At 37.6% G+C, this 17,819-nt stretch overlaps 1 protein-coding gene across 1 annotated transcript in view; it reads left to right on the top strand.

The window, feature by feature from the left end:
• Positions 1-715: 715 nt before the first annotated feature.
• LOC128566496 (phospholipid-transporting ATPase IB-like) overlaps positions 716-17,819 on the top strand; it is a 372,171-nt gene continuing 355,067 nt past the window's right edge. Inside the window, exons 1-4 of the mRNA XM_053563334.1 lie at positions 716-816; positions 7,621-7,720; positions 10,501-10,599; positions 11,629-11,674. Coding sequence (XP_053419309.1) covers positions 716-816; positions 7,621-7,720; positions 10,501-10,599; positions 11,629-11,674 — 346 coding nt within the window. The remainder of the gene's footprint in view (positions 817-7,620; positions 7,721-10,500; positions 10,600-11,628; positions 11,675-17,819) is intronic.

Genomic DNA, 17,819 nt, shown 5'->3' with positions numbered 1-17,819 from the left:
TTTGAGTTTAACTTGTGACTTTTTCCTGATTTCTTAAAGTGGCACCTTGATTTATAATAGTTCTTCTTATGTATATGTAATAGTCATTCAATGTTATAAATTTCTCTCTAAGCAAGAAGGTAGAGAAAGAATGTATGATTACACGTTTTCTAAAGTAAATGTTTTACTTTAGCACCAGAAAAGGGAGATCAGGGGCCTGAAGTGAGGAAGTAAGTTATCTACAGTTTAGTCAAGTTGAGGGGAACATTAAGGGTGCCTTGTTTAGGAGGCTCCTCTCTGATTAGGGAGCTAATGCTCTTCAGCTCAGATACTCTCAGAACGATATCCCCTTCTCCTCATCTCCTTTTCTCTTTCCCTTCCCCTTCTCCCTCTTCCATCCCATCTACTCCCTCCTCTTTCTGGGCCCTAGGTTACCCAGTCTCCACCCCTTCCTGAGCCAAGGAGCTCACTTGAAACCTCTCATATTGGGGGATGAGGTATGTGAGCTGGTAGGGAGCATGAGAAGCTGCTCCTATGCATGTGGCCAGCCCCAGTGATCTGATCAGATCCCTGGGGAAATATGGGTAAGAGAGGAGTTGGTGGCTGGGAGAGCACCTACTCCCAGGGAACTTGACACAGATGACTGTGAGCCTGCCTGGGTTTGCATTTCTGTGTAATGCCCTGTGTCTTCTTGCTGCAGGATATACTCATTTCCCCTTGGAGTGTGGAGTAAAGGATGGGCTGGCAACAAGCTCTGCATGTCTCAGAAGTGCCAAAAGTCCGCACAATTTACATCAATGATCCCCTTAAGAATGTTTTCTGCAATAACTCAATCAGGTGAGAAAAGTACGTAGTTGGAAGGAGAAGCTGGAGCAGGAAGATGAAGCTCTCCCTTCTAAAAATGATACTTCATATGGATAAATACATGTGATTCTGTGCTTCAGGCTACAGTAGTTTTCTCAAACCTTGAGGAATTCTCCTGTTCACTTACCAAGAACAGGATTTTGTTTTTTTCTTGCTTTCAAGTTCCCTCTCTCTGAACGGCCTGTGCTCTCACTTGTTCCTGGTTACAGCTATCACCATGTGGCCCACTAAAAAATGGCAACTCTCTTTAGCAAAACCTTGAATATGAGGGAAAAGTGCTTCCAAAGGAAACCTCACAGATCTACTGGGCTCCCCACCACCATACCATCTTGGGGGACTGAGCAGTAGACTTCTTGAGATTTCTATTTCCTGAAGAATTTGCTGATCTGAGTCCTTACTTTAGAGGCAGAGTTATATGAAAGCTTAAAGAAAACTACTTAAAAAAATAAAATTACTTTACAAAAAAAGAAAACTACTTTTAAAAAAGAAAACTGCTTAAAAAAAAAAGAAAACTACTTTTGGAGGGGCTATTTTCCTTTCTTCAATCAGGCACTGAGACCAGGGATTACACTAGCTCACCAGGCTTTAAGATTTTTATTATGAACTAATCATATGATTAGAGCTTAAAACATGCATTACTGACAAAAATGAAGGCAAAACAGAAATTCAAAGAAGTATAGACATTAAATGGGTGGATGGTCTGGGAACTCTGCATAGTGCAGGTGACTTGGAGTTTAAGTTGTAAGGCTCAGTTGTGGGAGAGCCTACAAAGGGTGCAACAGAGATTTGGAGGACAAGCCCTTGTAAAACCAGGACTCTGGGGGAGCTCTATCCCCTTCTCCTTTCCTTTTTACTTTCCCTTCCTCTTCCTCCTCTCCCCTTCCATTTCTGAGCCCTGTCTAGGCCTTGTATCACTTCAGTCATCACTCCTTCCTGACCTCAGGTCCCTTCCTTGAATGAAGGGAGAATGCAATTAAAAATATGTCTTGAAAAAGGTATATAATGAGGAAACTTAATCTCTCTGAAACTTGGATCTGGGTTTAGGCAAAAAAAAATTAATAATTATTAATACACGCTGAGCACCTTTTCATGGTTTTGCTGCCTAAGTTGATATTTGTGTGATCCAGAAAAACTCAAGCTTAAAGTATATATTTTTAATTAATTAATTTTTTTTATTGTTGGGGATTCATTGAAGGTACAAGAAGCCAGGTAAAATATATTTTTAAATGATGCTGGATTGCAGGTATCCCAAGGCATGTGGCAGAAGCAAAGGCAAGCTATGTCTGGTAAAATACTTCAACTCAGGCTCTAATGCTTTCCCAAAGATGCAGTTTGATCAAACATGAGGTAAAAAGTAGCAGCATAGGAAAATCCAAGATCTTATTAGTGAGAGGCAGTAGAAAGAATGAAACAAATAAATAAAAGCAAGCCAAGTCAGACTTTTAAAAGATTTTCAGCTACTGAACATGATAATGTGTTTAAAGGAATAAAAGAAGATATTGAGGGTATGAATGAAGAGCAAAAGACTTTTTAAAAAGACCAAAATTTGGAAAGGGAACATATAGAGACTAGAAATCAAAATATGATAAATCTATTAAAAATCTTAGTGCAGGAAGTGAAAAAGGGTGAGATGGTGGAGGGAGACACAAACAAAGGCAGACTTAACATACTATAAAATAGATACAAGAAAATATTCCCAAACCAACATAAAAAGAAGAAGCATTGGAAAATATTAAGAGGTGATTCAGAAACATGGATGACAGATTTGGCAGGTTTAGTTTATATGAAATCAGAGTATCAAAATGAGAGAATAGAAGGAATGGGACAGACATTATTCCAAGAAATAAAGGTAAAAATTTTTTCTAGAATGAATGGAAGACATGAATCTAAAAATTCAGGGACCACAATAAATTTCAAGTATAGTAAGGTAAAAAGAAATCCATGCCATATGTGATACACAGAACAAGTGAGGACCCCCGTGTGAACCTGTATATTAAATATTAATTAGTAAAAATATTAATTAATATTAATTCCTTTTCTTTTGGATTAAAATATGCAAATGAAGTTTTTAGTATTTTTTCCAGTGAATTATTTGGGGTTAACTCATTTTTGTGACAATTAATCTAGCTCTTTTTGTACTATTTTTCTTAAACAGTAAAGGATATTATTAACTCATTTTATAGTAGGTGAAATTGAAGCAGAAAAAAGTGTATACTTTTTGGTCAATTACCTGACCAGTAAGTGTCAGGGTCAGAAAAAAAACCCAAATGTATTTTATCACAAAATCTATTTTCTTTCCACATTAGTATTCCATGCCTTTAGTTATGAATATTAGTAGATTCCTAAGTATAACAATAAGTTTTAAATACAGTCAGGGAAATTTAGGTCTAGGAGGGATCTCAGATTATCTAGAATAGAGGGAAAAATAGAGGTGTTCAGAGGCAAAAGTCTCCATCCCAGGCTCCAGAGTTAGTCATGTGAACCCAGGTCCCTGGACAGAGTTAGTCTTGTGCCCTTTGTGAGATTTATTTAGGGAATTTACCCACCAATTTTACGATTTAAAGGTAAATGCTTGCAGGTAAGTTAAATATATATGAAAGGCTAGTTTTAAACGTATCCATCTAATTTGTTCTGAAGTATTTATGGATGAAATTACTTGATGTATGGGATTTGCTTCAAATAATGCAGCAGTAGAATGGGAAAGTGTGAACTAAACAATGGTGGCCAGGAGCTGATAATTGTTGAAGCTAGGAGATCACTATGAGGGTTTATTATTGTTCAGGTATTTTCATCTCTGTATATATTTGAAAGTTTCCACAATACAAAAATACTTAAAAGTTAGCTGATCAATAAACGCTTCTTTAGAAAAAAAAATTCCATGTGCCAGAGGGATGTTGTCAATATCATAGTCAAGTGGGAAACATGAACTGCCATGCTCTCTTTGACAAGTCTTAAAATTGCTCTTCTTTCTAAAAGTATATTTCAGAGGGCCTGGCACAGTGGCTCACTTCTGTAGTCCCAGCACTCTGCAAGGGTGAGGCAGGTGGATTGCTTCAACTCAGGAGTCTGAGATCAGCCTGAGCAAGAGCTCATCTGTACTAAAAATAGAAAAACTAGGTGAGCTTCATGGAGGGCGCCTATAGTCCCGGCTACTTGGGAGGCTGAGCCAAGAGGATCTCTTAAGCCCAAGAGTTTGAAGTTGCTGTGAGCCTTGATGATGCCACAACACTCAACCTAGGGTGACAGAGTGAGACTCTGTTTTTAAAAAAATGTATATTTCAGAATTTGAACATAATTCCTATAGAATTTAGTGTTCTTTTGTTTAATGTCATCTCATACTAATATTTCTTTTCACTAAAATCGAATTTTAAGACCAATTAAAAATAATTGGAGCTCATAGCTTTGGAGAGAAGCAGAATTCCTCAATGGAAGAGCAGGTTTTATTTTGATAGTAGTTGTGCCCTGATACAGTGTTCTATGTTCTTTTATGAGATGATCAGTTGGGTACCACCACAATAGGAAATACAGAAGGCTTGAGAAAACAAAGTTTATTGTAATCAGAGAGGTCTTAGAGAGGGATCACCATGTGCCATGCAGGGCCATAGGAAAAGCCCCAGGGTTTTTGTCAGGAGGCAGAAGACAGGTGCAAGAGGAGAGCTTAGGACAAAAAGTCTTTATTGGGGTTTCTGTGGGAAAGGCAGGGCAGGGCAGGGTAAACATAGGGTTAGCTAGTTCAAAAAGTTTGGTGCTCGTTGTATAGTGGAGATATTAACTCCTTTTTCTATTGTTTTCCCAGTTGGTTATTCATATTTCTTTCCTAACAGAATTTTCATTCTGGGAAAATTTTGTAGACAAATTTTGCTTATTGACATTGTGATCTCTGGTTTCCCTGTAGAGTTAAAATGGAGTTCTCTATTGCAAGATTTTATAATAGTTATTCGTATTTTATTTTAATATTTGAATCCTTTATTTCTTAATATATTATTAATTGGTTTATAACAGCTTTATTGAGGTAAAACTTATGATTTATCTCAATTTAAATTATACAATTTTTAGTACATTCACTAAGTTGTACAACCATTACCACAGCCAATTTTAGAACATTTTCATCATTCCCCACCCCAAAACTCCATAAATTAGCGTTACTCCTCCCCATTCCCTCAACACCTCCCACCTCCAGCAGCCCAAGATAATTGTTTTTGTTTTAAGTTAAAATTTGTCATCTGAGTGGAATTTATTTTGGTGTAAGGAATGAGGTAGAGACCCAATTGGTTCACCAGTCATTTCACCCCCAATTAATTTGTCATGTTTTTTCTTGTGTTATATAAGTTCTTTGCTGTTACTTTGGTGTCTTTGAAGACTTAATGAAGGTCTCCTAATTTTTTTTTTTTCCACACAGGAGCTGCAGTACCTGGTAGTTCAGATTTCTTATTTTATCCAGATTCCCCCACACACACAAGAAAAAAACAATCTGACACAAGTAACTTTGCTTTTATAGTAGTTATTTAGTTCCAGTTGAATTCATTGTGGTCAGAGAAATGTGGGTTATTCCTGTTAATTGAACATTTGCTTTTTTTCTTTTTTTTTATGTCACCCTTAGTAGAGTGCTGTGACATCACAGCTCACAGCAACCTCAAACTCTTGGGCTTAAGTGATTCTCTTGCCTCAGCCTCCCAAGTAGCTGGGACTATAGGGGCCCACCACAATGCCTGGCTAATTTTTGGTGCAGTTGTCATTATTGTTTGGCAGGCCTGGGCCAGATTCGAACCTGCCAGCTTTGTTGTATGTGGCCAGTGCCCTAGCCACTCAGCTACAGGCATCGAGCAGACTTTTGCTTTTTAAGATTTGGTTAATTGTTATAACCGTTCCCACTGTGAAGAATGTATATTCTTCTCTATTAAGAGTACAGAATTTGATAACACACATTCATATACACACATCTGTCTCAATGAATACACAGGTAATATTTTAACTATACCACCCAAATTTTCAATATCTTTTTATTTTGGCAGGGACTGAGAGAATTATGTCAATATTCTTCACTATCATGGGTCTTTCAATGCCTTCTGTTATATTTCCTGCAGTTTAAAACCTCATGTAGTTGAATGTTATCTTAATTCACGCATAATAGTTTGTAGAACTTGTGTTTTCATTGTGTGTCATCCTCTTAATCTTTACAAAATTAAAGACTGGTCCTCTTTCTCTACATAATGCTTTTCAGTTTGAATTCAGCTTTGCCTTATATTGTTAATATTGCAAACTCTTCCTACTTCATTTTTCCTCTTTCTAATTTTGTTCCTCTACATTTGGGTAGCTATTTATTTGGAACAATTCTCAAACATTTTATAGGAATGTTATTGAGTTGAGTTTTGTGTTTTGACCCATTCTAGTTTCTTTTAGCCACGTATATTTATTTTATATAATGTATATTTGGCCATGATTCTGTCATTTTGTGTTTTCTCTACTTCTCTTTTAAAACACCTTTCATACTGTTCTCTTTGTTTTAGTAGTACAATGAACAGAATGACAGTGAGCCAGGGAGCTCACTCCGAGTTGTTTAATCAGCACCTGTGGCTTGTTGAAATTCTCTCTGCCCTCCCCACCCTCTCAAGCTTGAGGAGTCACACTGAAAACTCTTCTTCTAGGTGCCACGTGCCAGTCAGCTGGCTTTTCTACACAACCCATGGAAACAGATGACAGAAACAGAAACTGATCCCTGACTCCTGGGGCCTGGCTTTCTGCCTATTCCCTCACTGGCAAGATTGCTCTTACTCTTTTCCTTTCAGAATGGGAGAAACGGGGTGGGAGCCTCTCAAACCCACAGCATGTCCAGAGCAGTGTCAGGTTCTGCTCAGATCAGGGACCTGAGCCTTCTCTTAAGGACCCTAATAATTCATCTCAATAAAGCTTGTTTATTCTCTATACCTCTATCTAACCCATGTGATGTAGAGTACATCCCAAACTCTGGTCTATGTTAATTGCCTCATCCTCCACCTCACTTCTTTAGGCTAATTAGGAATGCATGCAATTTTGATTTTAGTCTTTTTGATCTTTTAAACCAGAAACTTGTTAAACAAAGCAGATTAATTCAAACAAAAGCAATGAACTCAAGGACATTTTTGGGTGCAGATGAACTTAAGATAATTTTTTTCTTTTTAAAATAACTTTTAATGATTAAAAAACCCACGAAAGAAAGAAAGGCGAAGAATCAATGTCTCTTGTTACTCCTGAAACTGAAGAGAGAACTTCATCAGGAGTTTTATCAAAAGCACACAAACCATTAGAAAGTGTGGACTAAGTCTTGCTTATCACCTTAAGATATTCGTATGTCTAACTTATTTATCATGTTTATCAATTATTGTTTATCTCACTCCAGCAGCATGTAAACACTGGAAAGGCATGGATTTTGTGTTTTCTCCGGAATGTTTCAAGCACCCACAATTATTCCTGGTACATAGTAGCTACTCAAGAAATACTAACGATTTCATTAATGATTGATGCTCCCCCCTTTGGATGCATTCAGACAACACACCTTTCCCTAGTTTTTGATCCCACTATGCTCATAGCACTTAGTTCCTGGGGGAAAATTATTATTCCTTTATTTTGAAATTGTTTTCAGGTTAACAGGACTACTTTATAAAAGGACAAAATGTCTTTTAGGAAAAGATAAGTGTTTTACAACTAGGTTTTACTTTTAATGCATGCTTCATGTTTTCCATTACTGGTTTTAATGTTCAGAATATAAACTGACAGTGGTATTTTTCTTTCCACCTACAGCACAGCCAAGTACAGCATGTGGTCATTTCTCCCTCGTTATTTGTATCTGCAATTTAGCAAAGCTGCCAATGCTTTCTTTTTGCTCATTACTATATTGCAGGTAATATTTTTGAACATATTATTATATTGAGATTCTTAAACAGTCAAAAAACTCTTGTTAAAAATTCATTTACATATTCTTCTTAGCAAAGTATCTCAAGAATGGAAGAAAAAATATCCAATGTACTCAGCTCTACCATGAAAGCAATATATAAGCACCTACACTTCCATATGAAAGCTGTAACCCAACTAAAGCCCAAGATGCAGGGGAAAGAGGAGGGGGAGTAAAGAGGGGGGGCAGGATGGGTGGAGGGAGGGTACTGGGTCGGACCACACCTATGGTGCATTTTACAAGGGTACATGTCAAATCTACTAAGTGTGCAATATTAATGTCTTAACACAATAATTAAGAAAGTGTGGTGAAGGCTATGTTAACCAGTTTGATGTAAGTATTTCAAATTGTATATAAAACCAGCACATTGTACCCTATAAATTCATTAATGTACACAGCTATGATTTAATAATGAGAAAAAGCTCATTTAACTGAAACAAGAGTTTGATGCAGAGAATAGATTTAAATACTATAAGAACTGAACTCTCTTCCTATAATATTTAAATTATTAAGTGAGACATTGAAATCCTATTTGGGGGATGAAAAACCTGTGAATGTATAATAGATGAATTAGTCTATAGTTCACTCTAATTGACACCTTTAATGAGATATTATTGGAGCAACTTTGATCAATTTATGACATCCCCATAGTAGAATAATTTTATTATATTTTGAAAGGATCAATTTAAAGAGAATCCAAATTCTAGTCTAAAATAGTATTTTTTTCAAAACAGTTAAATTTAAGGCTTTTTATAATCTGGCTTATTCCTGTTTATTCAACTTATTTCTAGCATGAACCCAATAATCCAACCAGATAACTCTACTCCCAATTCCCCAATTTTCTTCCTATTTTCCGATCTCAATGCATAATATCACCTAAACCAAGATGGCATCTGGCTATATCCTACCCATTCTCTTAAAAGCCCAACTCAAAACCATTTTCCTCCAAATTTGACCAAATTCCATAGTCCACACTGATTTCTCCCTTCTACATTAAGTGCCTATGACAATGATTTCTGCTAACATATTATAACTGTGTTTTTTTTTTCTCCCAGAAAGTTATAATATGAATTCATTAAGAATAGAAATAGTGTCTTAGCAACTGCTAAGCTTTGGATAAGAACTCAATAAACTTGTTGAATTGACCTTAAACGGAAGAATTGGATCCAGTAAACATTTATAGAAAACATATAGCATGTGTCAAAATCTGTTCATGGAATTAAAAATTTAAGAATGAGTGATTAAACATGGTGCCTGACCTTGGAGGGCTCAGAGTCTAATACAGGAGATTTCAAGATGTTGAGTATGTACCAAGTGCTGCAGGAACAAGGCCTGATCCTAGCTTTGGGGTGATTGGGGGTGAGTGTTTAAGAAAAGGCTACTGGAAAGAAATGACATTTGAGCCAAACATAACAGAAGGAACAACTTAATAGTAAGCCCAGGGCATGAAGGAAAGCCTGTGGCACAGGGGATAACATGAAAGCTGTATATAGGTGCTACCCATTTTAGAGGAGAAATCAGGAACCATGGGCATGGGGGAAGGTAGAATTTTCACTCCTAGTCCATTTATATACAGTAGAACCTCTGTAAGTTAACCACCCAAGACTGTAATGAGGTGGTCAATATACAGAGGTGGTCAACATAAAGAACTAGGCCTATGGTGCTGATTTGTACATGTGGTATGTGTTTGGTATATGAAAAATAAGTCAACTTAAGGAGGTGGTCAATGTAGGGGTATGATCAATATAAGGAGGTGGTCAACTATGGAGATTCTACTGTATTTTGATTTGTGCAGCATTTAAATGTGTTACCTACATTTTAATCTATTATATGGAGTGTTCTGCAAACAGTAAAAATTTGGTTTAGGGAATATAGGGGGGAGTAGAAAAGAAGCTAAAGGCATTACCTAAAGCTGGGATGTAAAGAGGTGAATGTGTTACCTCAGAAGCTGGGACTTTATCACAGAGACAGCCAACAGGCAGTGACAGTCACGAGGGACATGGTAACATGGACAGCTCTGGTTCGTCTAAAATAGGAAAAGATGGGGAGGGGTCCATGGACAAAGGGACCAGCTTGGAGCTGCATGGGAGGAGCCATGGAGAAGAGGGAGAGATACAAGGATATTTCAAAGGCAAAACTCATTGATAGGTTAAGAAATCTTAAAATTTTCCCTCTTTCCTTCCTCTACCACTCAGATGCCCTTTAATGTTGTTACAAGAACTACCAGAGGCTTCAGACAGAAGCTATTTTGCTACACTCTGTAAAGAAACAATTAGCAAGAGATAATAAGGCAGTATAGAGCATACACACCAAACTGAGGCTGGAGATAGAGATAGGATGTAGCCTTAGTCAATTTCAATTGCTTTATTTTGCTTATTTTAAACAGTGGGGGTAGCCCTAGAGCATAATTCACAATAAATTTGTGCCTAAGAAAAAATATTCTCATGGGCCTCCAGAAAATTTTTCCCCTGTCCAAAAAGAAATAAGGTTAAGATACCAGACTATTTGGATTTCTCTGTTTTGAAAAGATGTTATTTTAAACTAATATTTAGCTTTTGAACTATTCTGTTTAAAAGACAATAAAAGTATCTTAAAAAGGAAGGTGACAGATGACTGAGGTGTCTATTATCTACATGTCCTGGGCCATGGCACTAGGAGTGACTTTGAATGTAAGCAAAACATAACAAGAACTTATCATAAAATTGACAATAATTCTGATTGTTTTGCAGCAAATTCCAGATGTGTCTCCAACAGGGAAATATACAACTCTACTGCCTTTGATGGTTATTCTTATAATTTCAGGCATCAAGGAAATTATAGAAGATTGTGTAAGTTTACTGTTAAAGAATTAAATGCTCTCAAAATATAAATAAATTGTTTATTGGTTGGAACTGATAGACTTCTTTTAAGTCTAGGTGGTATGAAGAGGGAATCAATGTTGCCAGTTGTCCAATTTTAAATTATATATTCTTTGTCTTCTATATTTGAGAGGTTAACAGGTCTTAATATTTGTCATGAGAACTATGATAGTGTCTTTGGGGATAAAATTCAATTTGAGGTGAAAATCTTAAATGGCTAAAAGAAATGTGAGTACAAAATGTGCTGTATTTTCATTTCATTTTTAGCCTTGTACAGGTACCAGGAAATATTCAACACTGCTTTCTGTTTCCTCTGTACTCACTGTCTTAATGCTTATTTTCCAAAATTACCAGTTATTTTTATTCACATGCTTCTGCCTAATTCCTACCATTCTATAAAGATATGGCACCAGTAAAATCTATTTAGTTGCTGTTTTATCATACGAAAGAATTTTTCAAACTTGATCAGTAATCTTAGGTTAAGTGGGGAAAATTCAGAATTACTAATTATGTATTTAACCAAATATGATCATTATAAGTAACATACAATATGCTAACATTTCAAGTAGTACTTACTATGGACCAGGCATACTAGACTGTGTATCCCTTCCCTCGCTTCTGTTTCTCTCTCTCTCTCTCTCTTCACTCAACTCCTCCCTTTCTTGTGTGTATTCATACTCATTTCAATAGAGGCAAAGATGGGTGTATGACAAAAGAAGTTGTGTTAGTAAAGGACAGAGAGCTGGGATGCCAACCAAGGCAAGCTGACTCCAGAGTTCACACATAAAACTCCTTTGCTATACTCCTTCCCACAGGTATAGCATCTCAGTGAAGGATTCAGGTAAGGACAAAATGAAACTGAAATCAATTATAGCCAAAGAGGACTTTACAAAGAATTGACCACCTCTATTCTTTCTCAAAAGTACTCTTTTTAGTATTATGAATTGAATCATTCGTTTTGAAATTTGAGGCAAGGATTTTCTTTTTCTCCTGTAACAGAAACGGCATATGGCAGATAAAATTGTTAATACAAAGACCACACTAGGTAAGTATGATGGTAAATTTTGTCTGTCAACTTGAGTGGACTGCAGGATGCTCAGATATTTGTTCCAGTATTCTGGGTGTTTCTGTGAGAGTGTTTCAAGATGAGATTAACATTTAAGTGAATGAAGATTGTCCTCCGTAATGTGGGCCGGTTTTATCCATTCATTTGAAGGTTCAAATAGATCAAAAGGATGACCATCTGCTGAGTAGGAGAAAATTTTTCCTGCCTGCTGGGCTTCAAACTAGGATATTGGCTTTTACCTGCTTTTGGACTGGAACTGAAGCATTAGCTCTTCCTGGGTTGTAAGACTTGTTGGCCTTTGGCTTGGAACTATACCATTGGCTCTCCTGGGTTTCCACCTTGCCCACTCTTCCTGCAGATCTGGAGACTTGCCAATCTCTGTACTCACATGAGCCAATTCCTTATAATCTGTCTCTCTCTCTCTCTCTCTCTTTCTCTCTCTCTTTCCAGTAGTGAAGAGAGTAGTGATAGTCCATGGTGTGATCTGGAAATAGAGATATGCAAAATATCGCTATGACATAATCTTAATCAACCACTTATAAGAAACAAGAATGTGGGTAATTGTGTATATGATACTTTTAACTATTTTTGCCAAACTAATGAGTGTAAAGAGGTTGACTGTTCATATCTTTCAGCTACTTTTTAATGGGATTGTTTGATTTTTTTACTTGCTGATTTGTTTGAGTTCTTTGTAAAGTCTCATTATTAGCTCTTTGTCAGATGTATAGCATGCAAATATTTTCTTTCATTCTGTAGGTTGTATATTTACTCTCTTAATTGTGTCCTTGACTATGTGGAAACATTTTAATTTGATCAGATTTCATCATTTCTTTTTGTTGTTGCTGTGATTACTTTTGGGGTTTTCTTCATAAAATCTTTCCTGAGGCTTTTCCAGCATTTTCTTCTAGAATTATTATGGTTTCATGCCTTAGGTTTAAGTCTTTTACCCATCACGAATTAATTTTTGTGAGTAATGAGAAGTGCAGATCCTGTTTCAGTCTTTTACATGTGGCTGTCCCGTTTTCCCAGCACCTTTTATTAAACATTCTTTTTCCCAGTACATGTTTTTTATCTGCTTTGTCAGCAATCAGATGGGAATATGGGGATGGTTTCATCTCTGAATTCACTGTTCTGATCCATAGGTCTATGTTTTTGTGCCAGTACCATGCTATTTTGGTTATAATAGTTTTGAAGCCTGGCAAGGTGATGCCTCATGCTTTGTTCTTATTATGTAAGGTTACTTGGCTATTCAGGATCTTTTTTTTTTTGTAGAGACAGAGTCTCACTTTATGGCCCTTGGTAAAGTGCCGTGGCCTCACCCAGCTCACAGCATCCTCCAACTCCTGGGCTTAAGCGATTCTCTTGCCTCAGCCTCCTGAGCAGCTGGGACTACAGGCGCCCGCCACAATGCCCGGCTATTTTTTGGTTGCAGTTTGGCCGGGGCTGGGTTTGAACCCGCCACCCTCGGTATATGGGGCCGGCGCCTTACCGACTGAGCCACAGGTGCTGCCCTATTCAGGATCTTTTATGATTTCATACACAGCATAGAACTATTTTTTCTGTATCTATGAAAAATGGCATTGGTGTTTTAATGAGAATTGCATTGAATCTATAAATCATTTGGGTATTATAGCCATTTTAGCAAAGTTGATTCTGCTGATCTATAAGCACAGGATGTCTTTCCATCCTTTTATAGCCTCTGAAATTTCTTTCCTCAGGGTTTCATAGTTTTCCCTATAGAAGTCTTTAACTTCCTTAGTTAAATATATTTCTAGGTATTTTATTATTTTGTTGTTACTGAAAAAGGTATTACATCTTTTATTTGATTCTCAGTTTGACTGTTGTTTGTATATATGAAAGCTACTGATTTGTGTACATTTATTTTGTAGCCTGAGACTTTACTGAATATATTTATCAAATTCAGGAGTCTCTTGCTTGAACCTTTGGGGTTTTCTAGATATAAGATCATGACATCAGTGAAGAGTGATAATTTGACCCCTATTTTTCCATTTTGGTTATCCTTCATTTCTTTCTCTTTCCCGATTGCTCTGGATAGGACTTTTAGCACTATGTTGAACAGAAGTGGAGAAAGTGGGCAACCTGCCTGCTTCTAGTTTTAAGTGGAAATGCTTTCAATTTTTTCTTGTTTCATATGATGTTGGCTGTGGATTTGTCATGTATGGCTAATGGCCAACAAATGTGAAAAAATGCTCAGTATCTATAATCATTGAGGAAAAGCAAATCAAAACCATGATGGGATATCACCTAACTCTAATGAGAATGGATCCTAAAATAACAAGTGCTGCTGTGGATACAGAGAGAAAGTGACACTGACACTGTTGGTGGGCCTGAAAACTAGTACACCTCTATGTAAAGTTGTATGGCGATACCTCAAAGAAAATGTAGCTCTACTATGAAGCTAGTGTATGATGCCCCATGATCATATCTATGTACACAGCTATGATTTAATAAAAAAAAAAAACATAAAAAACAAAACGTAGATCTACCATTTGATCCAGCAATCCCACTGCTGGGTATGTTCCTAAAGAGAAAAAGGTCATTTTATAATAAGGACTCCTGCATTCAAATATTTATAGTAGCACAATTCACAATCACAAAGACACAAAAACAACCTAAGAGCTCACCAATACATGAATGGATTAATAAAAGGCAGTATACGTAAACCATGGAATACTACTCAGTCATTAAAAGGTAATCTAGTATCTTTTGTGACAAACTGGATGGAACTGGAAACTCTTCTTCTATTAAAACATCATAAGAATGGAGAAACAAACAGATGTACTCAATACTAAATTGGAACTAATCAAATGACATGTAAGTGCACATATGGAAGTAAGTATAAATGAAATTTGTACTCAGTCTGTACAAAAACAAAGTATGTAAATAGAATATATGTATCCTCTAATATTCTGGAATTAAAAAAAAAAAGATGTTGACTCTTGGCTCTTACTGTCACTAGACAAAGTCAGGGACTTTAATTCCCAACTAAAGCACCACATAAATGACTCTAAATCTGAGTAGTCTGACTACCTATGACTTTGCCTACTTGCTGGGGTCCTTTGAGGAAGGTCCTGGTACACTGCCATAAATTTATACTGCTAATATTTCTTCCAGCCTTATTCAGAAGGACCTATAGTCTTTTGCCATAGTATCTGTGATGGGAGAAAACAAAGTAATCAGACATTTTGAAGACTACTGTACTCTGTCTCTGAACTGACATTGATTCCAGAACACCCAAAATGTCACTGTGGCTGTGGTCCACCACTTAGAGCAGGGGTGTATAAAGGTCTTGTGATGAATGGAGTTTTTGCCTGTGTCTGTCTAACAGTTGGCCCAGTGGGTCCCCACACCCATCCTATGGGTTATTTCTTTAGTCTGGAATGCATATTTGGAATACACATACTCAAGTGGACGGTGAAATCTTCACATTGGTTCTCTGATCTATGGAATGAGGCCTATTGTCATATTAGAAAAAGCTAAGTGGAAGTCATAAAAACTGGTTCTACCTAGAAAAACAGTTAACCAAAAGCAATGTTGCATTCCTGGAGGGCTTCTAGAGATTAGTGGCACCATTAAGGACTTGAAAGATGCAGAAGATGAAAGATGATTCCTACCACATCTCCATGGGCTGAGCAGAAGACAGATATTGGAGAATGACTTTGGATTATCACACATTTAACCTCGTGGTGACTCCAATTGCAACTGCTGTACCAGATGTACATAGCTTGAGCAAACACATTCTTTGCCACCTGGTATGCAGCTATTGATCTGGAAAATGCATTTTTTCCATCCCTGTTGATAAAGACTATCAGAAGCAGTTCACTTTCGGCTGGCAAGGCAAGCAATACACTTTAACACTCCTGATATACTTCAGGAGTCTATCAACCCTCTAGATCTATGTCATAATTTTGTTTGAAAGAATTTTTTTGTTTGTTTGTTTGCAAGAATTTTGATCACCTTTCCTTTCTGTAAAATATCACACTGTTTCATTATATTGATGACATTATGATGACTTGACTTAGTATGCAAGAAGTAGCAGCTAATCTAGGCTTGCTGGTAAGACACCTGCATGTCTATGGGTGGGAAATAAATGTGATAAACATTCAGGAAATTTCTTCTACCTCAGTGAAATTTCTAGAGGTCCAGTGGCATAGGGCATGACAAAATATACTTTATAAGGACAAGTTGTTCCATCTGGACCCTCCCACAATCAAAAAGAGAAACAATGCAAAGTTAGCCTCTTTAGATTTTGGAGGCAACATAGTCCTCATTGAGGAGTGCTACTCTGGTCCATTTACTGAGTGACCCAAAAAGCTTCTAGTTTTGAAAGGAACAGAAGTCTCTACAAAGTTCTAGGCTGCTGTGTAAGCTGCTCTTCAGTAAATGATACAGAAGGTATCAGCTACTTCAGCCAAATGATACAGAACGTCCAATGGTGTGTGAAGTGTCAGTGGCAACAGAGATGGTGTTTGGAGTTTTTGGCAGGCCCTTGTAGGTAAAGTGCAGCATAGGCATTTAGGAGTTGAAGCAAAGCCCCACTATTTTTTATAGAAAACTAGTCTCCATTTTTTTTTTTTTTTTTGGAGACAGCGCCTCAAGCTGTCGCCCTGGGTAGAGTGCCATGACATCACAGCTCGCAGCAACCTCCAGCTCCTGGGCTTAAGCGATTCTTTTGCCTCAGCCTTCCAAGTAGCTGGGACTACAGGTGCCCACCATGATGCCTGACTATTTTTTTGTTGTAGTTGTCATTGTTGTCCAGTGGTTCTAACTGCTTGGGATGGATTCGAACCCACCACCTGGTGTATGTAGCTGATGCCTTAGCAGCTTGAGATACAGGAGCTGAGCCAGATAACTAGTCTCCTTTCAGGAAGCAGCTATTATTCCACTATTGAGCCTTACCAGAGACTTGCACATTTAACCATGGCCACCAAGGTGTCATGCAACCCAAGCTGCCCACCATGAACTGGGTGTTATTTGACCCACCAAGCCATAATTTTGGACATGCACAGTAACACCCCATTGCCAGATGGAAGTGGTACATACAAGATCAGACCCAACAGGCCTTGAGGCACAAAGTAATTACATGAAGAAGGGGCTCAAATGCTCATGGTCCTCACTCCTGATACACTGCTCAGCCTGTACCTATGTCCTCATGGGAGTTCTCTCTGATCAGCTGATAGAGGAAGAGAACATTTGGCCTAGTTTATAGATGATTCTTCAGAATACACAGAAGTGGACAGCTGAAGCACTATAGCTCCTTTATGGGCCATCCCTGAAGGACAGTGGTAAAGGGAACTCCTCCCATTATGCAGAACTTAGGACAATGCACTTGATTGTTCATGTTGTCTGGAAGGAGAAATAGCCAGACATTTCTCATTGAGGAGTGCTACTCTGGTCCATTTACTGAGTGACCCAAAAAGCTTCTAGTTTTGAAAGGAACAGAAGAGGCTAACTTTGCATTGTTTCTCGTTTTGATTGTGGGAGGGTCCAGATGGAACAACTTGTGCTTATAAAGTATATTTTGTCATGCCCTATGCCACTGGACCTCTAGAATGATTATATTCTGATTCGTGGACAGTGGGCAATGACTGGGACAGTCAGGAACTTGGAAGAAACATGACTGATAAATTGATGACAAAGAAATTGGGGGAAGAGGTAAGTGAATAGATACTTCTGAAAAGATGAAAAACACAAAGATATTTGTATCATATGTGAATGCTTGCCAAGGGGTGACCTCAGCAGAAGGGGATTTTAATAACTAGTTGGATAGCATAATCCATTCTGTGAATACCAGTCATTCTTTTTCCATAGGCACCCCTGTCGACACACAATGGACTTATGAACAAAGTAGTCAGGGTGTCCAGGAGGGAGGTCATGCATGGGCTCAGCAACATAGCCTTCCACTAATCAAGGAAGACTTAACTCTTTGGTCATTGCTGACCATTCTGCCAGCAGCAGAGACAAACGCTGAGTCCCTGATATGGAACCATTCCCCAGGGTGGTAGCCAGCTTCCTGGTGGCAGGTTGATTACATGAGACTCCTTATATCATGGAAAGTGATGGAACCTAGTAGTTCTAACTGGAATAGAAATTATAGCTATGA

This window comes from Nycticebus coucang, chromosome 15 (assembly GCF_027406575.1).
Source record: "Nycticebus coucang isolate mNycCou1 chromosome 15, mNycCou1.pri, whole genome shotgun sequence".
Lineage (NCBI taxonomy): Eukaryota > Metazoa > Chordata > Mammalia > Primates > Lorisidae > Nycticebus > Nycticebus coucang.
Note: the sequence above shows the minus strand (reverse complement) of the source record. Positions and strands in the feature narration are given on the sequence as shown.